Below are 27449 nucleotides of genomic sequence, written 5' to 3' on the forward strand. Positions count from 1 at the left end.
GTTGTTCTAAGTAGGTGCTTTAGACCACTGAGCCATCTCACCAGCCCAATAAGCCAATTGTAGTGGGAGAACTTAACGACATGTCTGTGTCACAAAGAAATAGAACAACCAGGCAAAAAAAAAAAAAAAAAAAAAAAAAACAGCAAAAAAATAACAGAACTAAACCAAACTTGTGAAGAAATGGCCTTATCAGACTTTTGCAGAGTGTTTCGCCCAGCAACAACAGAATACACATTCTTGTCAGCTGCACATGGGATGTTCTCCAAAATAGACCACATACAAGCGCACAGAGCATGTTTAAGTAAATGCAAAGGAACTGAAATTATCCCATGCATATTATTTGACCAGAGTGCAGAGAAACTGGAAATTATTGACGAAAGAAACCACAGAAACACCATAAACACATGGAAACTAAATAACAACCTCCTAAAAAACCAGTGGATCACAGATGAAATTAAAGAAGAAATTAAAAAATGTTTACAGGGCTGGAGAGATGGTTCAGTGGTCTAAAGCACCTACTTAGAACAAGCTTAGCAAAGCATCAGGGACCGCGGTTCGATCCCCCAGCACCACATGCCAGCCCCGCCCCCTGGTGGGCTGAGCGGGCCACACACACCACACACACTCACTCTCTCTCTGTTTCTCTCTCTGTCTCTCTTTCTCAAATAAATAAAAATTAAAAAAAAAATGTTTACAATCAAATGAGAGTGCAGACACAATCTACCAAAACCTATGGGATATAATGAAAGCTGTCTTAAAAGGGAAATTGACAGCAGTAAATTCACACAAGAGGAAAACAGAACAAGCCCAAACAAATGATCTTATGCTGCACCACAAACTCCTACAAAAAGAAGAGCAAGTCAAGCCCAAAGTCCAAAAAGGGCAGGAAGTTATAAAAGTTAGAGCAGAAATTAATGCAATGGAGATGAAGCGAATAACATAAAGAATAAATGAATCAAATAGTTGATTCTTTAAAAGAATAAATTGATAAAGCCTTAGCCAACTTTACCAAAAAAGGAAAGAAAAAACCCAAATTCATGCATTAAGGAATGTATAGGGTGAAATAACTACAGAGGCAGGAGAAATTCAGAAGATCATCATTACCTACTCCCAAAATCTTTACTCTCACAGGATGGAAAACAAAGTTTCCTAGATACATATGAAATGCCGAAGCTGAGTCAAAAAGATATACAAACTCTGAATAACCCAATAACGGAAACAAAATTGAAAATATAATTTTTAAAATCTACCAACAAAGAAAAGGCCATGTCCCGATGGATCCACAGCTGAATTCTACACTTAATACTTTAACAAGGACCATGAGTTTTATTTTGCACTGGACTCCCAAGTTATGCAGCTGACCATACATGTATACACACATAACACATACCACTGTGTAAAGCAATGTGCTAAATGTGTTAAACATAACATTTAAGTGTTACATGTATGTGACATGTGTTTGTTCAAGATATGTATACATATTTAACTGATTAAAATTTCTAGTGAAGCTACTAGATTAAAAGGAAGATAAAGAAATTAGATATGATTTAATGCCAACTTTTCCCAAACTCTTCAATGAAATTGAAAGAGAAGTGATTCTCCCAAAATCATTCCTGGAGGTATTACTCCAGTACGAAAATCAGAGAAAGATCCTACTAAAAATGAACTACAGGGCTGGGGAGATGGCTCAGTAGAATAAGTGCTTGCCTGGCAAATACAAGGGGCTGAGTTCAATCTCTGGTTCTTGGGGAAAAAAAAACCAAAACTACAGGCCAATCCCTCAATGAATATAGATGCAAAAATCCTCAGTAAATTATTAGCACAAAGAATGCAGAAATTGTCAAGAAGATTATACACCATGACCAAGTGGGATTCATCCCAGAAATAAAGGCATGGTTCAGCATATGCAAATCCTTAAATGTAATACACTGCAACAATAGAGCCAAGGACAAAAATCACATAATCACCTCAATAGATGCAGAAAATACATTGATTCATGAAAAAAAAAAAAAAAAAAAAAAAAACCCCACAGGAAACAGGAATATATGGTCTATATCTCAACCTGATAAAAGTCATTATGAGAAACCAACAACCAACAACATATTAAATGGGCAACAATTGAAAGCCTTCACTTTAAAATCAGGAATAAGGGGCTGGTGAGATGGCTCAGTGGTCTGAAGCACCTACTTAGAACAAGCTTGGCAAGGCAGGGGAACGCGGTTTGGTCCCCCAGCGCCACATGCCGGCCAGCCCCGCCCCCTGGTGGGCTGAGCTGGCCACACACACACACACACACACACACAATAAAATAAATAAATTTAAAAAAATAAAATAAAATCAGGAACAAGACAAAGATGTTCATTTTCTCCACTCCTGTCCAATATATTTAGTATATTTATTAAAGAGGTTATCTTTCTTCCAGTGAACATGTTTGGCCCCTTTATCAAAGATAAGGTGGTTGAGTGTGTTTATAGTTGTGTCTGCATCTTCTAATGTGTTCCATTGATCATCAGGTATGGTTTTTTTGTTTTTTGGTTTTTTTTGCCAGTACCATGCTGATTTTATCACAGTAGCTTTATAGTATAATTTAAGGTCAGGGATTGTGATACCTCCTCCTTTGTTTCCCAGGATTGCTTTTGGTATCCTAGGTCTCTTCTGGTTCCAGATGAATTTTGGGAATATTTTCTGTAGCTCTGTGAGGTATACTAATGGCCTTTTGTATTTTGATTGGGATTGCATTAAATCCGTATAAGCCTTGGGAGTCTGACCATTTTTCACAATATTCATTCTTTCTATCCATAGACAAGGAATATCTTTCCATTTTCTGAAATCCTCTTCAATTTCTTTTTTCAGAGTACTATAATTTCCACTGCATAGATATGTTACTTCCTTTGTTAGATTGATTCCTAAGTATTCCATTTTTTGGAATGTTATCATGAAAGGTGTGGTTTCTCTAACTTCTCCCTCAGTGTGTTTGTTGTCTGTGTACAGAAATGCTATTGATTTTTAAGGGTTGATTTTGTGTCCTGCTATGTTACTGAATTTGTTTATTAAATCTTGAAATCTTTTGGTTTTTGAGATCTTCTATGTAGAGTATCATGTCATCTTCAAATAACAATAATTTTACTTCTTCTTTCCCAATTCTTAATCCTTTTTTTTCTTATTCCTTTTATTTGTCTCTCTTATCTAATTGCTTTGGCCAATGCTTCCAGAACTATACTGAACAGGAGTAGAGACAGCAAACATCTTTTTCTTGTTCCTTTTTTATTTTTGCCGAACTGGGGATTGAACTCAGGCCCTTGTGCTTGCCAGGCAAGCACTTATTCTACTGAGATATCTCCCTGATTTTATTTTATTTTTGTTCCTTATTTTACAGTGAAGGTTTTCAATTTAATATGATGTTGGCTGTTGGTTTCTCATAGATGGCTTTTTCAGTTTGAGATATAGACCATCTATTCTGATTTCCTGTAGCATTTTTAATCATGAATGTCAGACTTTGTCAAATACTTTTTCTTTATCTATTGAGATGGGTATGTGATTTTTATCCTTAGCTCTGTTGATGTTGTGCAGTACATTTTTCTGTATATTGTACCATCCTTGCACTTCTGAGATGAGTCCTACTTGGTCATAGTGTATAATCTTGATGATTTGCTGCATTGTTTGGTATTATTTTATTGAGGACATTTGCATCTATGTCCATTAGGGGGATTGGCTTGTAGGGGTTTTTTTTTTTTGTTTTTTTGTTTGTTTGTTTGTTTGTTTGTTTGTTTGTTTTTTCTGGTTTTAGTATCAGGATAATACGTACCTCTGGGAATGAGTTTCCAATTCTTTCCCTTTCAATTTCATTGAAGAGTTTGAGAAAAGCTGGCATTAAATCTGCTCTAAATTTCTTGTACAATTCAACTATGTAGAATCCATCAGGATCTGGGCTTTTCTTTATTGGAAGATTTGTAATTCCATTTTCAATTTCATTGGCTGATATTGAGTCACTCATAATATTTTATTTATTTATTTATTTATTTAGTTAGTTAGTTAGTTAGTTAGTTTTGGTGGTACCAGGGATTGAACTCAGGACCTTGTGCTTACTAGGCAAGCACTTATTCTACTGAGTTATCTCCTAAGCCCCAGGTTTGTTTGTTTGTTTGTTTGTTTGTTTGTTTTCAGTACTGGGGATTGAACTCAGAACCTTGCATGTACCGAGCAGGCACTTATTCTACTGAGCTATCTCCCCAGCCCATTCATAATTTTTATATCATGCGTGAATTTGAATTTTTCCTTCAGACAAAGTTGAAAGCACAGGATTAGATGAGAGCAAGGCTGACTGGCTTGGTGAGAGGGCAGTGCCCTCCCAGGCTGTCAGTCTGTACCTAGCAGAAAAGATGAGAGGCAGGAGTCCCAGTTTCCCTGGTGATGGTAATTTTTTGACAGAGGGACCTTTTGAAGGCAGAGGGTTCTGTTCCATTGTCTACCAGGAAAGCCACAGGTTTGCCCCTGACTTTAGCAATGACCATGAACTCTCAGGACTGGTTTGACAGAGCTCAGTCTGTACTACCTAATCAAGCCCCAGAGGATGCAACTCACTTGGGAACTAATTAGTTAAAACCCACAGAGGTTAAGCATTCCAACCCCCTTTCTTTGAGGGTAACCTTACCTAACAAGAGTTGATTAAGCTCTTCTTTTGCTTGAACTGAGTATGACTGACAGACTGAATAAGGTGCTGCTGGGAGTCTTACCAGAATCAGGCAGGCAGGTAGGAAGGCAGGCAGGCAGGCAGGCAGACAGACATATTGTGTCCTCTTCCCTTTGGGGTCCAAAGTGAGCTGTTCAAGTGGGGAGCCAGTAATCCTCCTCCAGACTTGTGTGGAGACTTCAGAAATCTCAAGGGTGCACCTACCTTCCTATCAGGAGCTGAAGAAAGGTCCTTGATCCATCCTTGAAGGCCATGACTGGTAATCAAAGAGGTTGGCCAAGTCAATCTTCCTGGACAACACACCCAATGCAATGCAAGCAGAAGACACACAGGATTTGGAGGCAGATTTATTTAGGTTGACAGGCACTGATTGGAATCAATATCAGGCCCCAATCTCTGGTGGTCTAGGGCATGTATTGGATAAGCAAACAGGAAGCACAGTGGCAGAATGGCTTATCAGTTGGGGATGGATTTATTCAATGTGTGTCACAATGACAACAATGCATCACAGTGACCAGCCGTTTATAAGAGACATGAGTAGCTAGATCTGGAATAGAAACTAATACCTGCAACTAACTGAAGGATATAGACTCGGGGGGGGGGGCATTTTCTGCCTCACCTATAAAGTTCATGCTTGCCTCAAACTCATTGTGTAGTGCAGGCTGGCCTTGAACTTGCACCAATACTCCTGCCTCAGCTTCCCAAGTGCTGGGATCACAGGTGTGCACCACCACACCCAGCTGATTTTTTAATTCATTAATCTTTAATAAACAATGGAAAGTTGTAGGCATTATAATATGCCAAACTTAAATATTTCTTCGTGCATCAAGTATAAGGTATTTTCTGCTTAACCACAATATCATTATCATACCTAAGAAAATTAACAAGTACTCTATATTGGTGTATTGTTATATAATGTTATGTATGTTGAAAAATTCTCAATTGTCCCCTGTATGTCTTTTGTGCATCTGTTTTCTGATTTTTAAATATTGAGGATATCATAAAGATTCTATGCTTGATCTTAGCCAAAAGGCAGGGAAACAATTATAATAAAGATTTAACCATTGCATTTGCTCTTGTATTTTATTTTTCATGTATTTGGTAGTCTCACTGCACAGCTTGGACTCATAGTGATTCTCCTGTTTTCAGCCTCCTCAGTGCTGGGATTACAGACATGCACCACCCTGCCCAGTCTTAGTAGCCAGCTCAGCATGCCCAGGGACAGGGCTAGTGCAGCATGTGGTGCCAGGGATTGAACCCAGGTTCTTGTGCTTGTCTAAGCAGGTGCTTAGTCCACTGAACTATCCTGTCGGCCCTGATTTTGTATTTCTGTTGTTTCTTACATGCATGTATTTTGTTGTCGTTGTTGAGATTTTTTTTTTATTTGTTCATTTTTTGAAACATAGTCTTGCTTTGTGGCTCTGGTTGGCCATAAACTATGTAGCCTAGCCTGGCCTTGAACTCGTGGCCATCCTCTTGTCTCAGCTTCCTGAGTGATAGGATTACAGGCCTGTGCTTCCATGTTGGCTTGTTGTCTCTTAATTTTGAACAGTTCCCTTACTTTTCTTCATGGCGCTAAATTTTTAAAGAATGACTTGTAAAATATCTAATACTTTCCTTGTTATTAAATTCTTGTTAGATATCTTGAGGAAGAAATGTAGGTGATACTGTGTAATTCTTACATCACACTAGGAGACATAATGTTAGGTTGCTCTACCTTGAGTGTTGCGAGATTGAACCACTTGGTTAGTGTGGTGACCACAATCTTTTCACTGTAAAAGTGCATTTTCCCCTTTGGTATATATCATCTGTGAGATGCTATCTAGATCTTTGCAAGTATTCTGTTCCCAAAACATTTTCATTCAATGGTTTCAGCATCCATTGATGAGCATACCCTTAGTCAAATACTGTCCCGAAAGTTAAAAATGGATTAACTGATTTTAATATTCTTATACTTTTTCAATGTACGTTTAAAAAATAGCCATAAGTCATTATAAAAGTATTTATTATTATGGTGACTTTTCATTTTCTGCTTAGCTTAAATTTGGTTCACTTTATTTTTTAATTTAATTAATTAATTAATTATTATTATTATTATTTTTTTGTGGAACCGGGGATTGAACTCAGGCCCTTGCGCTTGCCAGGTAAGCACTTATTCTACTGAGCCATCTCCCTGGCCCCTTTTAATTTAACTTAATTTTTTAAATGCATTTAGTATAGGGTCTACAGGGTCTCACTACGTAGGTTGGACTCTTGGTGATCCTCCCATTTTCAGCCTTCCCAGCATTTGGGTTACAGGTGTGCCCCACCACACCTGGACTTGGTGGCTCATTCAGTGTGCCTGGGGTTGGGGCTGGCATAGCATGTGGTGCCAGGGATCGAACCCTGGCCCCTGCACTTGCCTAAGTAGGCACACATAGTCTGCTGAGCTATCTTGCTGTCCCGCAAGTTTCTTCTTTGATAGTAAACTATGAATGAAAAAAACCTTACACATGCCAAAATTCATAGATTAGAGGGCCAGCCAGAGAGCTCAGCACACTAAAGTGCTTGCTTAGGAAGGCGCAAGGACCAGGGTTTGATCCCCGGCATGCTGTTCCAGCCCTGTCCCCGGGGCATACTGAGATCTTGAATGAGACTGAGCATAGTGGCACGCACCTGTAATCCCAGTGTCTGGGAGGCTGAAAACAGGAGGATCACTACAAGTCTAATCTGTATAATGAGATCCTGTACTAAATATATTAAAAAAGCATTAAAAATACAAAACAAAAAACTCCCCAAAATTCATAGATTACTTTGTGCATTTATCATCCTGTTAACAAATGTCTTAGTAATTAAGTAGTACATTAAGATCATAAGTCATCTCATCTTACAGGACTATTATTATTCAATTATTTAGAATATCATTTTTCTGTTGTGTCTTACGGGGCTGAGGCTATCCTATAGACAAAGAGTAGGTAAACACTATTTTTCCCCTCTAATCTGGTTTTAAATTTTTTATTAGAACAGAATTTGGGAATGGGGTCTTGGATTTGGGTAGCATCCAGTGCATTTGTATTTGATCAAACATATTGTTAAAGAATGAATTGATGGCATAAAATTTTACAGTACACATCCTCATTAAACTGAAACATAAAACTAATCCTTCCACAACAGTTTTAATATACATGGTGACCAGCACGTGTCAAATGTAATAGAGTGGACACAATAGTTAATAGCCCTTTTATCAAACTTTGACAAACACATTTAGTCTTCACTGACTGAGAAAATCAGTTTTTATTTTCTTCAAGGTCCTCTGTAAGACACTTGTGTGGGTGTTGAGTTAGCAGCATTTTAGTCTATTTTCCCTAACCGTATTTCCTCACACCACATTTCAAATTCTTGGGGCCGGCAAGATAGGCCAGCGGTCTAAAGCACCTGCTTAGGCAAACTTAGGCAAGTGCAGTTCAATCCAAGGTACTACATGCAGTGCCAGTCCTGCCCCCAGGGCAGGCTGAGCTGGCCACAAAAAATAAAAATAAAATAAAATAGAGCTGTGCAATTTAAAACAAAAACAAAAACAAAAACAGATTCTTGTCTTCCCTCAAAGTTATGATGGCTGTTTTTTCCCAAGCCTCTGTTTTTTTGGCTGATTCTTTGAAACAGATCTTTTAGTATCTCTTCTGGTTTTTTTTTCTTCCTCTCTGAAGAATCTGCACTCTCTTTCTTACAAAGGTCTTGCTAACAGCTTCCTTGTTTCAATTGAGATGATAAATCCATGAGACCTTTTTCCTTTATCCAAATTAACTTCAGTTACTGTTTCATTATCATTACCATTAGGTTTATCTTGAGAAATTGTTATTCCTGTTTTCTCATGTTTTACTACTTTTGCTGCTTCATTAGAGAAGTTGATGAGCTTTCACTTAACACACAGTTCCCATAGCTTTTAACTTTCTCCATCATGTGGTTGTAGCTGAAGTGCTGAAGAAAGCAATATGGACCTTTCTGAAAGATTATCTTAAGAATTTCCTTTCAAACTCTGTATGAGAATATGGGTTAGCAAATATTCTTTCAAAGACTTCTTCTGCTTCTTTAAAACTGCCTTGGTCTATACATCTGTAACTTGAATTTTAATTAAATTCTGCATGTCTGCAAGTGTAAGAATGGTTGAAAATTAAAAAAATGAAAACCTATCTGAAAGGCAATAAAAGAAGAAAATGAAAATAAAAGGAAATAGTTATCCATAGCCCTTAGCAGAGCTCAGATGAAAGGAAAGTGCAAATCAGAAGTAGGATACTTTTTAGAAGGGCCCTAATAGGTATTCCTTTGCTTTTTCTCTGCAACATTCTTCCACTCAGTCAAGATCCTCAATATTTCACAGGTGTCAGGTCGACCTTCAGGTTCCTTTGATAGTAATTTCCGTAGAAGGCTTTTCTGTAATCATAAGTAAATGTCAATAGTAAGAACTAAAACACTGGAATCAGTAATATTTGGATTATTTTGAAATACTTACTTCTTTACTATTAAACACATCATAGAAGATGCCTTTCCTTAGATCTCTGAAAAACTAAGAAATAAAACACAACATTAGGAAATCATTTACTTGAGAGGAAAATCAAACTTAGAACACATTAAAGGCTAAGGATATCCTAAGTCTAGGCTATTTCTAGATCTTTAGGAATGTCTTTTTAGCCAAGCACAAGCAGAAAATCATTACCACCACACTCAACCTAATACTCATTGCAATATTTGATAGTCTGAAGAGTTTTGTTTTTGTTTTTGTTTTCTTTTTTTTTGGCAGAACTGGGGATTGAACTCAGGCCCTTGTGCTTGCCAGGCAAGCACTTATTCTCTGAGCCATCTCCCCAGCCCCCAATCTGAAGAGTTAGGTACATGATATTCCTTATTTCCCTTCATCCTTCCTGGAGCCATATGAAATAGGTACTTCAGGTATCCCTTTTTATAGAGGCAAACATTGTTGACTTGGGCAAATCCCCTTCCTGAACTCCATACTAGCACATCAAGTTGCCACCTGCCTTTAGTAGTTACTCACTACCTTCATAAGAAAACCATATTTTTTCCTATTTAGCCCCAACCTATCTTTCTAGCTCTATTAATCATTACTTCCTTGTAACTTATATTCACAAATGGAAGCACATTGCCTGCTGTTTCCAAATATACTCTTCCTAGTCCCATCTTCCCACTGGCATTGCTTGCTTTCTATTTTTGGACTATTAGGAGCAACTTTCCCAGGGCCGGCGGTATAGCTCAGCCTATAGCGCTTGCTTAGGTAAGCACAGGGCTCAGGGTTTGATCCCTGGCTCCATATGCTGCACTGGCCCCGCCCTTGGGTGCGCTGAGCGAGTGTTGGAGTCCAGGCGTGGTGGCACACACCTGTAATCCCAGCACTAGGGAGGCAGAAATCAGGAGGATCACTACTAGTCTGGGATGTGTAGTGAGACCCTGCACAACCCCCTTCCCCCAACAAAAACAAAACAGAAACAACTTTCCCTGCAGAGCCTAATTGACTTGCTTTGGGGAAATCTGAATCCATAGCTGGAAAGATTGCTCTCCTAGATGTTTCCACAGACCTTATATATCTTTCTCCCAAAATACCTATAACATTGTTTTATTTTTGCTCTTAGAAAAATCAACTGTTCAACCAAGCTCAGTGATGTGTGCCTATAATCGCAGGATTCTGGGAGCTGAGATGAAGCAGATCACAAGCTTGAGCCCTGCCTGGATAACTTGGTAACTTATTGAGACCCTGTCTCAAAAAAAAAAGAAAATTAGGGAGGTTGTTCAGTGTGAAGGTCTTAGGTTCAATCACCAGTACCAGGAAAAAATGAAGTGTTCATCATCTCAACTCTTATAATACCTACTAGCACAGTGTCTTTGGCAAAGCAGGCAATGAATGAAATCTCGCCAACTGACTCAGAATAAAATTTATAAAATGTACACATATTCCAAGAAAATAAAAGTTATGCTCTATAAAAAATAGCTCTCAAAATTTGAAACAGAAAATTCTTATTTCACTTGCAATTAGTCACAAATACACTTGGTCTCACCCCCACACCTGGACAATAACTTCACACCAGGCAGACATACATGAAGATGTACTGTAAGACACATGATGATTGGTGTTGCTTGTTTTCTTTTATATTTACCTGTGCTGTTTCTTGGCAAGTCTTACATATGTAAATAAGTTCACCAAAAATTAGTCCCAGAGCATAAATGTCCACTTCTTTTCCATAATTTTCTGAATCTATCTGAAGAGATCAAAACATAATTGCCTTTGTTACTTATTTGATATAAATATTTATGCCTTATGAAACCACAAAATTTCCTGTCATACAAAGAATCTGTTTGTTTGCAGGGTTTATGGAGTCTGACAGGCCAGGTTCAAATATTTAGCACCAAATAGCAGACATTCTGGTATAAAATAACCACTAACATTGGAAAGAAGTCTTAATCATAAAGTGGGTTGAATAATACTATTGACCTCAGAGTTTGATTATACAATTACATGAAATGCAACAGGCAAAGTAATTAAAATATTGTCTAGAAAGTGACTTCTGTGACAATATTCATCACATATATATTTACAATATTCCATAGCTAGGAACAATCCAAATGTAACCATCAAAATGGAAAGATGTATTGTGGTATAGTCATATCATGAAATACTACTCAACCATAAAAAGGAATTAGCTGCTGACACGAGGAAACAACCAAAGGAAACTAAATACTTCTTTAACGTATTACAACTACATGTAATTTGTTGAAGAAATTGAATACAATTGAGTATGTAACCATGATTCCATTCATATGAAATTTAAGAACAGGAAAAACTGAAGTATGATGATAGAAATGAGACAACTAGTTGCTTCATGAAGTAGGGAGTAGGAACTGGCTGGAAAGGGTGTGAGAAAATATTTCTGAGATTAAAAAAAAAATTGTTCTAGGGCTGGTGAGATAGCTTAGCAGACTGAGTGCTGCTTAGGCAAGCACAGCGACCGGGTTCAATCCTTGGCACCATATGCTTTGCTGGCCCTGTCCCTTGGGTGCACTGAGCCATGGAGACCAGGCGTAGTAGTGCATGCCTGTAATCCCAATGCTGGGCAGGCTGAAAATAGGAGGATCACCATGTGTCTGAGCTGTGTAGAGAGACCCTGTAACAAATACATTTTTTAAAAAGAAAAAAAAAAATGTTCTGCTGATGCAGAATTCAGGACCAGATCAATCAGAAGACCACAACACCAGAGGAACTTTGGAAGGCAGCCTTATTAGGTGAGAGAGCTGGAGAACCCTGAGGTTCAAATCACGAGCCTCGTTTTGAGGTTACTAATCACTTATACCGGTTTTCAAAAGGAAGTACAAAAAAAGACAGATAACATTCCGTATTTGGTTACACAAGTCTTTGTCACGAATTGCTGGGTAGAATTTGCTCTTACTATCTTACAGTGTGGGGGAAGAAGTAGTCACTGTCTGAGACTGGGCAGGGGTGTCCCTCGGGCACTGGCTCTCTGGGACTTGAAAGTAAGCAACACACCACTGTCAGGCTAAGCTGCACAGATCTCGCAGCTGGCACCTGAGTGCCAAGGTTCGTGAAGTTTGTAGCTCTCCACTTACGAGAACCAGCTGTGCTTTCCAGTCTCATCCTTGAGTAGTGTTAAAAATTTACCAGTGGTAGGAATATAGGACTACGTAGGACAAGGGATACAGCTCAATGGCAAAGTGCTTGCCTGGCAAGCATGAGGCTGTGAGTTCAATTCCTGGTACCAAAAAAAAAAAAAAAAAGGAAAAAAATATAGGATTACAATTTTCATTACATTTAAAATAGGCCCTACACTACATGCTAACAGACTTGTAGCCTACACAAGAATGTACATCGCTCATAGCAAATACAGTTAAGATATGTGCATTTGGGGGGCACATAAATTATTCCTTAATAAAATGTATTTACATTTAAAAATCACCTAAGATCTGGGCAGGATGGCACACATTGTAATCCCATCACTCTAGTAAGCTGAGGCAGGACTGCTGAGCTTGAGGCCAGCCTGGGCTACACAGTCCAAGATGAGCCTAAATTACATATTGAGACTGTCTCAATCCCCCCTTCTCCAAAAGCCTAAGAAAAATAAAAGCATGATATTTAAAAAAACATTCTGAGGGTGATAACATAGGCTGCAGGAGCTGCTTAGCACAGTGGGAGGGAAGAAAGCCACTGGCTCCCCGTTGTGTCTTGTTTTCACACTGTACACACACACAACTTAAATTACATTTTTATGCCAAATCGTCTCCAAAGGGAAGCGGATTGCAGATTCTCAAGACATTAGATAGCGCAGTGCATCTGTTCTCAGGTAACAGACTACTGCAGGTATTTTGAAAGATAATTACCCAGAAAATCATCTTAAAAAGAGTACTTAAAATTCAAAACAAAAATTAAGATGAACAATCCAAAAGAGCAAATAGACAACCAAAATATCACCGTGAAAAGACGTGGTTGCTGGTATGGCGACTCTTCAGTTGGCAGCTGCTTTTCAGGGATGTACCCTGGGAGTGGCTAACCGTAGGCCTTAGCCTCTGTCCCAAGATCCAAACAAGTCCATCCCATTTGGGACAGGAGAGTGCAGCGTGATTGGCCTAGCACCAAGCTCTCTGCGATTAAGCCACAGTACTGTTAAGGACATAAAGCCAACCTCGATATTGACACGCACAGAAAACCGAGTAACAGTACCAACAGTGCCACCCTTGCAGTAGGAACAATAATACAGTCAAAGACAAACTAGATACTGACACACTATAAAAATCAATAATGGGGGGCCTCCCCATTAGCTCAGTTGTTTAAGAGACTGCTTAAGCAAAGGAGTCAGGCTCAGAATTCTCTGGTTCAACACCCAGATCCTCATGACTTTTTTTTTTTTTTTACAGTTTCATAAAGGTCTATTTCATTATTGGTGGGTAGCTCTTTTAACAGTTAAATACATTTAAATAATGTATAGGTGACTGCATGACTGCAGCATTGGTAACTAGATAACGAATTCAACTAGAAACCAACTAATAAGGTAACTGTCTAAATATTTAAAATACAGCTCTTGTTTAGATCCTCTGTTTGATCACCTTCTTAGGGGAAAATAAAAGCCTGCTGGTCAAAATGGAAATATATTAAGGCCAAATCTGATATCCACTGCCAGAGGTCTCTTTCAGCTGGATTAAGCCTCCAATTCGAGGGCAAGCCCAAGCTTGTGGCCTCCAGCATTAATGCTCTTCCCATCCACCAGGGCAGACAGTGTAAGCTTCACACCAGGCCTCAGAGTCTGAGTGTAACCCACTCCAATTAAACTAGAGTTGTTGACCTTTGCAGAAATGGAAGCAGTGGGATCCAACTGATATTTAGCTGCAATGCCAAAGCGAGTGCTGTTGGTACCTGATGTCCAAGCAAGGTTTACTGAAGTGTCAAGATCTTCACATACTTTCTGATATATTGAGCCTCCAAATTCTGTCCCATCATTGACATTAGTGTGTAGCTGGAAGTCCCCAGTCCTGTAGCCCACTGCAAAATTATTCCTTGTCAGCTTGGATTTGGCACTGTCAAAAGTCACCTGGTACCCAGCAAGCCATCCCTCATAACCAAAGACAGCAGACCCATGGATTGCAGGCCCGGCAAAATCAAAGTCAACATCACAACCAAGGTTTATACACTCCCTCTTGTAAGAGGACTTGATTTTACCACTTTTCTTTCCCGTGTTTGGTGAGAAGGTAGTATCAAATGTCAGTTTCAAACCTTGACAAATCTGATCTTCAATTGCGATTTCTGTTCCCAGAGTGTTATCAGTGTTCCACTTCTCTGTGAAAGTCAAGCCATACTCACACCATTTATATTTGGTCTCCAAGGTTCCAGTAACTTTACCAGTGTCTGTGTTAGATGAACCAGATGTTGAGAATTCCACACCACTGCATGACTTCGTTTTCACATCCAGTTTCACCAACCCAAAGCCAAATCCTTTGTTGAAAATATCTCTGGCAGCTTTGCCAAAGTCAGCATATGATGGGGGAATACACATCGGCCGCGCACAAGTCTGCCCGTAGGTCGCCATGGCGAGGTCGCTGGAGGAGGTGGCCTGGTGGTCTCCTGAGGGTGCCGCCGCCGCCGCTGCTCGGCTCACTCAGGCTCGGGCTGCGGCTGCAGCTCCTGGAGGGCGAAGTGAAGGAGACACCGTTCCGCCCGCCGCAACCCCGTCCTCCCCCAGCCCCCTCATGACTTTTGAGGACTGTGCTTAAGGCTTCCTGAGACGACAAAACAAAAAAATCTTTGGGGCCAGGGAGATGGCTCAGTAGAATAAGTGCTTCCCTGGCAAGCACAAGGGCCTGAGTTCAATACCTGGTTCTACCAAAAAAAAAAAAAAAAATTTTTTTTTTCTTTCTTTTTTCTTTTTCTTTTTTCCTTTTATGGTGCCAAAGACACAGACCAAGGCTCACACACACACACACACACACACACAAAAAAAAAAAAAAAAAAAAAAAAAAAAAATCATCAATAATGTACCAGCCCAAACCACAAAAAACAGAACTATAGTTATACTATAAATAAAAAAACAAACCAAATATAACATACAGTAAGTAATTACTGAATGCAACAACTATACCTCCACTAACAATAGAAAATATTTTAACAGTAGTAGCATACACTTAACTAAATATCTTAAGATTAATAAAATTCAATGATTATACCAGTAAAGATAGAGGGGGTCAGAAATGGGAGAATAAAGGGAGTAAAATCTGAAAAATAAGAAAAAGCTAGAGAGAAAAATTATTATTACTTTTTTATTTTTTGAGGAGAGAAAAATTAGATAAAGGATCCTATTAAGAGTGAAAGGAAGCTGGGTGTGGTGGTGCCCGCCAGTAATCTCAGCACTCAGGAGGCTGAGGCAGGAGGATCATTTGGAAATCAAGGCCAGCCCAGGATAGACAGTGAATTCAAGGCCATTCTCCACTATGAAGCAAGAGCCTGTCTCAAAAAACAAACAAAGTAAAAGGAGATAAAAGTAACAGAAGAAAATAAACAAGAAAAAAAAACCTGTTCAAAACAAAAAAGGAAAAAAAAAAATAATAAGGGGAAAAAAAACCAAACCAATGCAGAAAAAAATGACTCCAAAAATTCTTCTGTGTTTTTCATTGGCCAAGCAATGGCCGTGACTCATCCACGTGGCTGCACTGACAAAGGTTCTACAATCTGAGGTACGGGATCTCAGGATAAATCCTGAGGGCATTTCACTGACCTTCTCAGACCAAAAAGCTACAACTCTTGTTGCATAGGTCCTGCTTTACCTTGGTCTTAACCATCCAGTAGAAAAGTATGAAGACGAATTATAAGAAATAAAGCCATGTTGTTATGTTGAGCTGTGGGGGACTCAGGTCAATAATTTCTGACATTGCCAGTTAAACAGAAGACCCAATGCTATTGTGGGCTACTGGACTCTTTTAGAATATTTTGCTGAGTTTACACACCTATAATATTCAATAACGGAACTTAGAAAAAATGGGGTATACCGATGAATGTCCATTTTGTATCTGTGTATTCAAAGTGGTTGGGATAGATATATAGTTGCATTCTCTTAATGAATAGAATGATTTGTTCTAATGGTGTTTGTAAATAGGATCACAAGTCCACATCTTGTACAGCAATTAACCACTAAGAAGAATATATGCAGTGTGTTATTTGTTGAAACTGTACTTCCGAATGGACAGGCGCGCTGGGCAGGAGCGCGGCGCGGGCGGTGACGTCACCAGTAGCTGCCGCCGGAGAGGCGAGTGAGGCCTGGAGCTGCGCAGAGACTAGTGCCTTCGTCTGACCGCGGCGCGGCTAAGCGCCTTTGCGTTGTTTCTCTCCATGCTGCTTGGAAACAAGCATATTACTCGGGAGCTGACGCCAACGCTTTCGTCAGAGAGCGCGCCCTGAGGAAACTAAAGAAGGTCCAGTGTGTAAATCTCAGAGTTCCCACCAAGACATCCTTGCAGTTCTTGTGCTTCTGTCTGACATTGAGTGGGTGCTACAGCCATGTCTTCTCATAAGACCTTCAGGATCAAGCGATTCCTGGCCAAGAAGCAAAAGCAGAACCGTCCCATCCCTCAGTGGATTCGCATGAAGACTGGTAATAAAATTAGGTACAACTCCAAGAGGAGACACTAGAGGAGAACCAAGCTGGGACTGTAAGGAGCTCCCCAAGGGCTGCAGCACATTATGGTCTCCAGGGTCATAGAGCGATGCCCTCTTTGTCACGGTTCAGGACAGCACTGAGTGAAGTTTAAAAGACTTCACTTGCTGGACAGTAGGATGTACTTCATAAGGAATCTTAATCTTTTTCTGTGATCAGTGCTATTGAGTCAATAAATATTTGAAACCTCTAAAAAAAAAAAAAAAAGGAAACTGTACTTCCAATTTGATTTGAAACTGTCTCACTGCTCTCTGTGTATCAATAAAACTTTGAAAAAAAAATTCTTCTGTGTTTTTAAGTAGGGATTTATAGCCAAGGTCTGCAGTCAGGGGATCTGGCTGACACAGCGGAGGCACAGTGAGTCACCACTTGGAGCCACTGTGTTTTTACATCACAGTTTTGCGCAGGAATGTCAAATCCCACCCTGCTTGCCTACTGGGCATGGTCAGTCATTGGTACCTGTCCAATGGTGTAGTCTGTCCAGCAACTCCCGCTAGTTGTGTCCCTCTGAGATGCACCCCAAATCAGTTCTCTCCACCCAGCTTTATGACCCATGGATTTGTGAGGGGGCCCCTGCTCCAGAGGCCACTCTGTCCACATACTTCAGGCCGAGGCCACCATTCAAGTTGAGCCATGTCCTTGCTCACACCAGTAGACAGAGAAAGCGAAAGCAGACAGACCACTGAGTTCTGTGCTGGGCGCAGCTATGGGGGTAGGATTCAGACAGATCCCTGCCAGCGCTTTCAGAGCCAGCTGCCCGTGAAAGCCACACACAGCTGGCCTGGTGTCTCACCACCAGTGGAGGGGTCCCCACATCCTTCGCAGCAAGGAGTCCACGCCTAGCCCACGCCCTCTCTGAAACTGCCTCTTATGGCTGTCTCACTCAGTCACTGTGGTCATACCACAATTTAAAATATCATATATGACAATCCTACATACGCATGAATTCATGAGTTTCTTGACTCTGTTTCATTTAATTTTTAAGAAAACATTTCACTGTTTTAATAATTGAAGCCCTAAAAGATACATTTTATTATTTGAACAGCAGGACCTCCTTTTTCATTATTGTTTAATTTGAACGCATCATCAGAGGTAGCTGGGCACAGCGGCATGTGCTTAGAACTCCAACACTCTGGGAAGCTGAGACAGGAGAATCAAAACTTTGAACTCACCATAGGCAACTTAGTGACTTAGCAAAGCCCTGATGCAAAATTAAAAATTAAAAAAGAGCAAGGAGTGTAGCTAGTAAAGGCCCTGGGTTGAAGCCCTAGTACTGGAAAAAAGAAACCTAAAACGTCCACGAGGGTTTATATTTACAACTCCAAATGACCTCTAGAATGAACTTGCCACGCTCCATAGCAGGTCTTGAGGCTCTGATAACTTTGCATTGAATTTAAGGATTCAATTAAGGAGAATAGGGGCTGGTGAGATGGCTCAGTGGTCTAGAGCACCTGCTTGGAACGGGCTTGGCAGGGCACAGGGACCGCGGTTCAATCCCCCAGCGCCACGTGCCGGCCAGCCCGCCCCCTGGTGGGCTGGGCTGGCCACACACACATACACAAATAAATAAAATTAAAAAAAAAAAAATTAAGGAGAATGGACACCCTCACTCTGAGGATGGTGCATAACCGAGAGCAAACCTCAGGCAAGAAACCCCCACGAACAACAGAAACATAAAAAGACAAGGCAACACGATAATTCCCCAAACTCTCAACTGCTTTTTTATTTTCAAAAATGCATTTACATATAGTGACATCAAGAGACTGTCTAAGCTGGAGTTCCCTGGACTGGAGAGATGGCTCAGTGGCATAAGTGCCTGCCTAGCAAGCACAAAGACCCAAGTTCGGTCCCTGGTACTGCATGCCATGCCAGCCTAGGAACTCCAGGCACGCTGTGTCGGCTCCAAAACTGGGCATGGTGGCCCACGCCTGTAATCCCAGTGCTGGGTAGACTGAGACAGGTGCATCACTCTCAATCTGAGCTGCGTGGTGAGACCGTATATCAAAAATAAATATAAATAAATAGAATGGAGTTCACTAAACTGTCCCTGGCAATGAGCTGCTAAACCCATTTCTGTTTTTGTTTCAGAGAATTTTTTGACTTGTGCTATTACAGAAGGGTTCCAAGCAGAGGAAATGAAGAACAACCATAAGTGCTGAGGTGAGGAATATGTTCTTTAGTTTGAGCATGGTAATTCTGCAATGTACATGTGTCTCGAAAGAAGATGGCAAATACAAAAACAGTAGGGTTGTTGATCACCTTAAATATGGATGATTTTGTGTGTCAATTACGCTCAGTTAAAAAAGTGAACAAATTAAAGAAGCAGAAAGAAAGAAAGGAATGGAAAGGAAAGACACTCACCTGTTCTGGGCTCATGTATCTCTCCGTTCCCCTCTCTCTTGTTCGCTTTTCGTCACTTTTCAGGGATGTTGCAAGTCCAAAGTCACCAATCTTAATATGTTTTTCATCTACTAAAAATATGTTAGCTGGCTGTAGGGAAAAACAATAATTTATATATACCAGCCTGGCAGACCGTTACCACAGCATCTCAGCTAAGGTTGTTATATGTACTTGGACAACATTTACCCTGTTACACGTAGCTCAAATCAGTTGAATAGCACAGGTCTTTAAAATGCATTGAAGGACTTTAAAGTTGACAACAGAGGTCATTTGGTTTGGTAGGGGGCTGACTCCAGCACCCTTAAAATGCCTTCAAACTTTGATTCTCTGAATGGGTTCATTCCTAACAATGCTGCCGAACATCCCGGGCAGAAATGGCCCAGGAGCCTTCCTTTATGTCCCTCTCTCCAGGCCTCTAGCAACTTCCTTATAAACGTATCTCACCCACCTCGAAAGTGCTAAATTAAAGGGAAACTGATAGCTAGCACAAAGATTTTTCCATGCAATTCTTTTGTAAAGCTCAAATAATTTTAAGATCACATATAGAAATAAATAGATAAAATGTGTTTCAATTAAAAGGACCCACTCACTGGTTTACGGCCCTACAGCTTGAGCAATCCATGTTCCTACAACAAAGAGGACATAAGAAAACCTTGGATGGGGTCCCGTTACTTGGAAAACAACTAAAACAACTGAGTCAGCCAAGAAGTTGCCCTTGGCCCTCCCCTTGTTTAAATTCTTGCAAGAGACATACATTCCCAAACCCAAGGCTCACTATTGAAAGCCATAACGACAGGATGTCCCAGGTCACAATGCCTCGATTTCTTAAAAATGTTCCCGGAACACGACAACCACAAGGTTAGTCCCCCCAGCTACCCCTGGACTTACTCCATTTGGTCATCCGGTATTGTAATCCACCAATTATTGTAAATGGCAACCTACACTAACCAATGCGATCTGCTTCTGTAACTTGCTTGCTCCCCCCCCCCCATTTTGTGGTTTTTGCCTTTAAAAAACTATGCCTGTTACACGGAAGGCGCGCTCTGCTCCTGCGTGTGCAGACCGCCCTACGTATACGTAGATAATAAAACTTCCCCTTTGCGATTTGCATGAGAGACCGACTCTTGGGGTCTTCCTTCGCGGCGACTCGACCCTTACACTTTAAGCAAATTTTAAAGAGAAAAAGTAAAAAATGAATAAAGGGTGATCACTACTCTTGTACAGCTTTTTAGAAGGTATTGATTTTATTTTATTTATTTATTTATTTATTTATTTATTTATTTTTGCGGAACCAGGGATTGAACTCAGGCCCTTGCACTTGCCAAGGAAGCGCTTATTCCACTGAGCCATCTCCCCGGCCCCAGAAGGTATTGATTTTAGTATTATAAAAAATAATACAAGGGGCCTGGCCCTAGCTCAGTTCTTTAAGTGGCTGCTTCGGCAAAGCTTTCAGCCTCAAGTTGCTGTAGTTCGATCCCCACAACACTCCAGCCAGCCAAACCACCCCTGAGGGCATTCGGAGCAAAATAATAATAATAATAATAATAATAATAATAATAATACTAAGGGTTGTAGCTAGGGTTGCAGCTCAGCTGTAGAGCCTTTGCCACTATGCTCCTAGGTTCAACACAATGCCCAGCAACATCCCTATCCACTCATAAAACAAACAAACAAACAAACAACAACAACAAAAAACAAAGAGTAGCAAAAAAAGAGAAACCCTAAAAAGAGGAAAGTTATTGAGGCAGAAAGTAATATCTCGCCACTCTTGCAAAGGCTGAACTTTTAACACAGTCTCTACAAACACAAATCCTGAGGGCAACAATTTCAAGACAGCTTGTAAAGGAACAGAAGGAAGTGACCAAAGCCCAGGGTAACTTGAAGCAAGTTTCTCAGAATCTAGCCTGAGAAGCCCTGTGCAGAAACCAGGAATAGGATTAGAACTTAACTAATGTCTTGGAACCTGATACAGACTCAAGGCTGCACAGGTTTGTGTGGTGAGTGTGCAGAGAAAATGTTCCTGTGCTACAACCAAGTTGTACAGAAATATGCCGGTTTACAGGGGAAACCGCCACCCACATCAGGTTCTACCCGACTCTGAGAAACGGAAAGTTGAATTTATGATGCTGTCTGAATATCTAAGGTGGATAACACTAGTAAAAGTATCAGGCTGCTTTTTATAGTTCATTAGAAAGAAAAAAGATGGCACGTTTTGTTTGCTACAGGATGGCTGGAGAAAATGTAAGATTGCAGAGCATGAGAAAAGCGTGTGGACGCTGTATCGGGGCACAAAAACATGGTCGGTGCTCAGGGCGAGGCCAACCAAGGAGGCTGGCCTGGTAGGAGACGCCTTCTACCAGTAAGCAGCTTCGGAGAGCGAGGCCGCACTCCACAAGTCCCTGTGACTCTCACCAGAGCCTTGGGTCCCCTTCTTTTTTTTTTTTTTTTTTTTTTTTTTTGCGGAACCGGGGATTGAACTCAGGTCCTTGCGCTTGCCAGGGAAGCGCTTATTCCACTGAGCCATATCCCCGGCCCTATCCCCTTCTTAAGCTCCCAATAGCAAGCAGTAAACACTTTGTATATGAGAGGCTCATTGGCAAAGGTGCCTACAAGCTGCAATTTTCAAAGCATAACCAAAATGATGCTCACCTTCGCTAGCATCCTGTTCTGGAGGACAGAAACCACACTGTAACAGAGAATGCTTAGAAAAGTTGTAGCTGAAAGAAGAGTCAGTGTTGAAGTCTGACCTCAGAGTAGCGGCAGTCAGACAAAACTTCAGATACAAGATCTCATTGTGACACAGGATACCATCAGTGCAGGATGCTGAGAACTGGCAAACGTGAGGAGGGCCCAGCCAGAGCTGCACTCATCCATTTGGAGGCGGCAATGCCCAAGCTTCTGTATTTATTTGCAAATGAATAGCTGTATAAATAACTGTGATTAATTGCTTAGATCTAATATTCATGATTTGTTCCAAAGTGAAGATTTAATCAATCCAGTAAATTTATTTTGCGGAACAAGTCCTAATGTTGGAAGTACCAAGGATACTTTCAGATATTGTTCAGGAGAACTATTAGAACCTGGAGGACTCAAACATCAAGGTATTAATTAAGGCATCTGGCGCCAGGGAAGCCCACAGAAGCAGGACCTTGTAAGCACTACCTAAAAAAGTGATCTGGAAAGACTAAGCAAAGGAAATGGGGACCAGAGGACCCAGGCAGAGGGTCCTGGGGAGGACAGATGCAAGGGCCCGGGGGAGGGGTCAGCATGGCTAGCTTGTGAGGAAGGGAACCCGCAGCAGAAGGATATAAAGGAGACTGTGCCAAGCTAGTCTCTGTGTCTTTTCTTTGCTTCCAATGACAAGGCCAACTGCATGTCTAGACTAAGAAAACCAAAAGAAGTTGGAAAATACAAAGTGTGCTATAGGCTCCAAAGTTTGAATTGCTGCAGTTTTCCAATTATAGGGCTGAAGGGCCAACCAGGAAAAAAAAAAAAATTCTAGACTCTGGACCCAGTAGCTGTGATCACCTTCAGGATAACTAGACTAGGGAGACACATCCTCAGTGCCACAGTAGAACCATGCCGGGCAGCAAGCAGACAAGGGACAGGGCAGCCCTGACTGCCAGCTGCAGTAATCCTCCAACAGAAATGTTCCCTATGTATAGGATTTTTTTTTTTCCGGTACTGAGGATTGAACTCAGGACCTTGAGCTTGCCAGGCAAGTGCTTATTCTGCTGAGCTATCTTCCCACCCCACCCCCAAAGTAAAGGTTTTTTTTTTTTTTTTTTTTTTTTTGTGGTACTGGGGATAGAACACAGGACTTGAACTTGCCAGGCAAGCACTTATTCTACTGAGCTATCTCCCTATGTATAAAAGCTGTTAGTATTTACAGATTGTGGCAGCCAGCACATGAATAAGCATTCTAGTAGGGCTTGGCATAGCAATAAGGTCATTGCAGGTAGAGTAAACCAAACTACATATATTGCAGGTTAATAATTAGCTTCTCTTCTGAGGGTTTAACAACCTAAATTAGCAGATCAAAATTGGAGAAAAGGAAGGGCTGCAAGGTCAGCCAACGTTTTGGCCCTAGCCTTTCAAGGTCAGTGAAGATTCGGGACATAGGAGAACCTGTACTGTAACAACATGTAACTCAGGTGTGCTCCAAATTTTCTGATCAAGATGATTATGGAGCCACAGAGCAATGTGATCGATAATGTATAGTGTGCCTGGGGAGAGTCACATGGAGAGAAAAAACATTTTCTCAAGCTTTCACAAAGAGCAAATTGGTCAAGCAATGGCAGTGACTCATCCTCATGTCGGACACTGACAAAAGGATGTACAAAGGGCAGTACAGGGCTACAGGATAAATCCTGAGAGTACTTGGCTGACCTTATCAGATACAAAAGTTACATTTCTGGGTATATAGGTCTTGCTATATCTTGGTCTTAACCATCCAGCAGAAAAGTATAAAAACAAGGTATATAAAGTAAATCCATATTAATATGATGAGCTGTAAAAGGCTCAAGTCAATAACTTCTGAGGATAACCCACTAATATTATAGACCACTAGACAGTGTTAGATTTAGTTGAATTCAAACACCTATAGTATTTAGATGCCAATAGAATATTCACCTCTGACAGGACAAAACAAAACAAAACAAAACAATAAGGTCCTTGCCCCAGCTCCCCCTTCCAGGTCTTCTGAGCAGTGGTATGGAATAGGGTTTGGGCCAAGTTCTAGGCCTAATCTAATATCCGAAGGCCTATTTCTCCATGACTACTGATAAATCACAATTCTAAAACCAGAGAAGGGGCTGGTGAGATGGCTCAGTGGTCTAAAGCACCTACTTAGAACAAGTTTAGCAAAGCACAGGGACCGTGGTTCAATCCCCCAGCACCACATGCCAATCAGCGCCACCCCCTGGTAGGCTGAGCTGCCCCCACACACACACACAAATAAAAAATTAAAAAAAAAAATAAAACCAGAGAAGATCAATTTTTAAATCACTAAATTGTATTTAGCAACTAATAAAGAAAAATTTCCACTTACCTTAAGGTCTCTATGAATGATGTCTTTTGAGTGTATATAATCTACTCCTCTTGTTATTTGCTCAAAAAATTCCAAAGCCAAAGCTTTGTCCAAGTTTTCTCCTCTTCTTTGTTCAATCCACTGCTCCAACGTCCCTTTATCACAAAATTCCATGGAGATGAAAAGGCATGTGCACCTGAGTCTGAATAAAAATTTCGCAGTATGTTAAAAGTAACAATAAAAATTTTTTTAAAAAACACAAGAGCAAAATAGAACAGAGATAATTCCGAAATATGGACAAGTTCAAACACTATTGTTTCAAAACTATTTTAATATATATGCTCATTAATTTCATTTACCTAGTTTATCTTAGTTCATTAAAAAAAGTGGTTTTTTTGAATTTTAAATTTATTTATTTATTTATTTATGTGTGTGTGTGTGTGTGTGTGTGTGTGTGTGTGTGTGGCCAGCTCAGCCCACCAGGGGGCGGGGCTAGCTGGCATGTGGTGCTGGGGGATTGAACCATGGTCCCTGGGCTTTGCTAAGCTTGTTCTAAGCAGGTGCTTTAGACCACAGAGCCATCTCACCAGCCCCATGAAAAAAAGTTTTGTTTCTTCAGTTTGTTTCTTTTTTTGCAAGAAGCTTTGAGGTTTATGTCTTGTACTCTGGGTAACTACTGAGTTACTAACAATAACTATTGTTATTGAAGATAACAATACACCATGCATTAAATGCTGTTAGTCTCTTATTTTGTTATCAAATTTTGTTTTTCATAAACTATAAAAGAAAAGAAAAATTAAAAAGTACATCTTGTCACCTTGTGAACCCCAAAACATGTCTCCAAACGAAACTGAATATAATTTGAATCAGCATATAATAAACCTTTTTTATTTAAATCATACCAGATTCATAGTGATCCTCCTGCTTTCAGCCTTTTAAACGGTGAGATTACAGGTGAGCACAACCACACCCAGTCTCAGCGTGCAATGGGGGCAGGGCCAGCATGCTGGGGATTTTCTTTCTTTGGTCACAGGGAGATAACTCAGGGCCTGCTGAGTTACCTACCCAGGTTTTCCCTCCCTCCATTCTTTCCTTTATTGGTTCATTCCTTCCTTCACTCTCCTCCAACCCCCTTCATTTCCCTTCTCTTCCTTCCCTTTCTTTCTCAGGTTGCCCAGATTGGGCTTGCAATTGCAATCCTTCTGCCTCAGCCTCCAGCCTGTCATCCCAGGCTGTGCCACTTCATTTAGTTTCTGTCCATTCCTTAGTGCTGCAGATACTTGATCACAAGAGATCATACTTTTTTGTATTAACTACAGGAAACATCATTGCATTATGATATCAAGTCATTTTGAGACTTCAATTCACCATTGATCAACTGAGTACCTATTTTGCAAAAGGCACAGAACAGACACCTAGATATGAGGAAATGATCTAGGCCCTCTCCTTGACTCCATAAGGATTATAATTTAATACAACTAGGGGAGGAAAAAACAAGTCTAACATGACAATCAGGACAGGAGCTCCAAGAGAAGTGGCCACCAATTGCATTCTGTGAGTTCTGTTCAAGGAAAGATAACATTAGCCATGTTTTATATTTCCTTCTGAACTAAGTAGGCCTTCATATTAATTTTTCATATAATTCATATTAATTTTTCCTCTAAACATATAAGGGCTAGAAAATAGAGAGGTAGCCAAGAATCTGCTTAAAGCTGAACAAGTTTTGTATATGTGCAGTCCATAACTCCTAACCAAAGTTCTCAAGTACACAAGGTGGAGATGCGGCTGGGTGCAGAAGATGGTGAAGAAAGAGATCCCCAAGGCGTCAAGATTTCAGCTGAAACACTGACCCCAAGAAAGGCTTGGTGACTTTCAAAGGACTAGAATTTCTAGTCCTTCAGCAGTGCTTTAACAGAAAAAAAAAAAAAAAATGAGTGCTAGAAGCAGGGGGTCCCCATGGCTGCTCATGTCCTTAACATTATTTCCTTGCCGACCACTTCTCCCTGAGCATGGACCTGCATCCCAAGGCCACCCTCTGACTGTCCCACATCAGTGAGGGGCCTCTGAGGACGTAGTGTGGGCAGCCACGGAGGGACGCTTTGGACATAGCACCTACGTTAAAACTTTCTTCACAAGGCCCATCTACAGCTTTTACAGAAGCAAGGGCATGTGAGCAGACAAAGCCGCTAAATAATTGAGTTAGAAAGCAGGACTGAGCTTTGAAAACAGCAAAGGACAAAAAAAAAAAAAAGGCACTTAATTGGCTGGGTGTGGTGGCAGTGACTATAATCCCAGCTCTCAGGAGGCTGAAGCAGGAGGATCACCAGTAGTAGGCTAGCCTGGGCTACATAAGTGAGTTTAAGGCCAGCCTGAACTACAAAGCTAGACTCTGTCTCAAAAATAAATAAATAAAAATAAAATTAAAAAGTTAAGTTTAGGGTCAGGGAGATAGCCCAGCAGTCTAATTCTCTGCCTGACAAGAGCAAGGACCTGGGGTTCGATCCTTGGTAACACATGCCATGCTGGCCCCACCCCAGGAGTGTGGAGGAGCCGGCCCCTGAAACCAAGCATGGGGAGGCTGAAACAGGAGGATCACTACGAATCCAAGCTGCATAGAGAGACCTTGTACCAAATACATAAATTAATAATGATAATATAATAATAAGTTTGAAAGAGGGAAAGGAATATGGGAAAGATTTTTCAGCCTTCTTCCCAGAATGAAAGAGTGAAAGACAGCAGAGCCTCTCAGAGGTGGCTGGGATTTAAATGGGATGAGTAACGGCCTCAGTTAGGGGTGCACACGGAGGAAATGACAGCTTCCTTACGTCCTAGTACAGCTCTGAGACCGTCTTTTTACCTACCGTGAATTAATATTTCTGCTGCACTCAGGATCATAATCCTCTCCGTACCAACAAACACGGTATTGAACAATATTGGGGTGTGTAAAGGCTGCCAGCGCTTGTACTTCACGCAATTCCTTCCTGTTGTCAAGAAGCAACAACATGGGCGTGTCAGTATCTATCTCCAATGGCTACCAAATGCCTAAGCAACACGAGACAATCGTCCATATGCCCTTATAAAACAGTCACTGCGGTGCCCACACCAAGATTTATAATAATTCTTTTTCTTTCTTTTT

The 27449-nt window shown here is 40.7% G+C and overlaps 1 protein-coding gene, 1 long non-coding RNA gene and 3 pseudogenes across 4 annotated transcripts in view; 3 read left to right on the forward strand and 2 right to left on the reverse strand.

The window, feature by feature from the left end:
• LOC101577391 overlaps positions 1-4532 on the forward strand; it is a 9359-nt pseudogene extending 4827 nt beyond the window's left edge.
• A 3722-nt stretch (positions 4533-8254) lies between these two features.
• Eif2ak2 (eukaryotic translation initiation factor 2 alpha kinase 2) overlaps positions 8255-27449 on the reverse strand; it is a 44921-nt gene continuing 25726 nt past the window's right edge. Inside the window, exons 11-16 of one of the 2 annotated variants that reach the window (XM_023711201.1) lie at positions 27175-27294; positions 24335-24515; positions 19246-19374; positions 10834-10935; positions 9180-9233; positions 8255-9100 (exon numbers count right to left, since the gene is read on the reverse strand). In XM_023711201.1, the coding sequence (XP_023566969.1) occupies positions 8978-9100; positions 9180-9233; positions 10834-10935; positions 19246-19374; positions 24335-24515; positions 27175-27294 (709 nt within the window). In that variant the 3' untranslated portion in view covers positions 8255-8977. Of the gene's footprint in view, positions 9101-9175; positions 9234-10833; positions 10936-19245; positions 19375-24334; positions 24516-27174; positions 27295-27449 lie in introns of both variants that reach the window. The other variant, XM_023711202.1, reaches the window with a different exon arrangement.
• The window catches only part of LOC111815711, a 17444-nt gene continuing 312 nt past the window's right edge, over positions 10318-27449 (forward strand). The window contains exons 1-2 of the long non-coding RNA XR_002820360.1: positions 10318-10417; positions 18973-19126. This is a non-coding gene — a long non-coding RNA (uncharacterized LOC111815711). The remainder of the gene's footprint in view (positions 10418-18972; positions 19127-27449) is intronic.
• Positions 13598-14915, reverse strand: LOC101588565 (annotated as a pseudogene). The gene has a single exon (XR_002820359.1). The product of XR_002820359.1 is annotated as a voltage-dependent anion-selective channel protein 2 pseudogene (transcript).
• On the forward strand, positions 16446-17073 carry LOC111815710 (annotated as a pseudogene).

Source organism: Octodon degus, unplaced genomic scaffold (genome assembly GCF_000260255.1).
Source record: "Octodon degus isolate 3935 unplaced genomic scaffold, OctDeg1.0 scaffold00020, whole genome shotgun sequence".
Lineage (NCBI taxonomy): Eukaryota > Metazoa > Chordata > Mammalia > Rodentia > Octodontidae > Octodon > Octodon degus.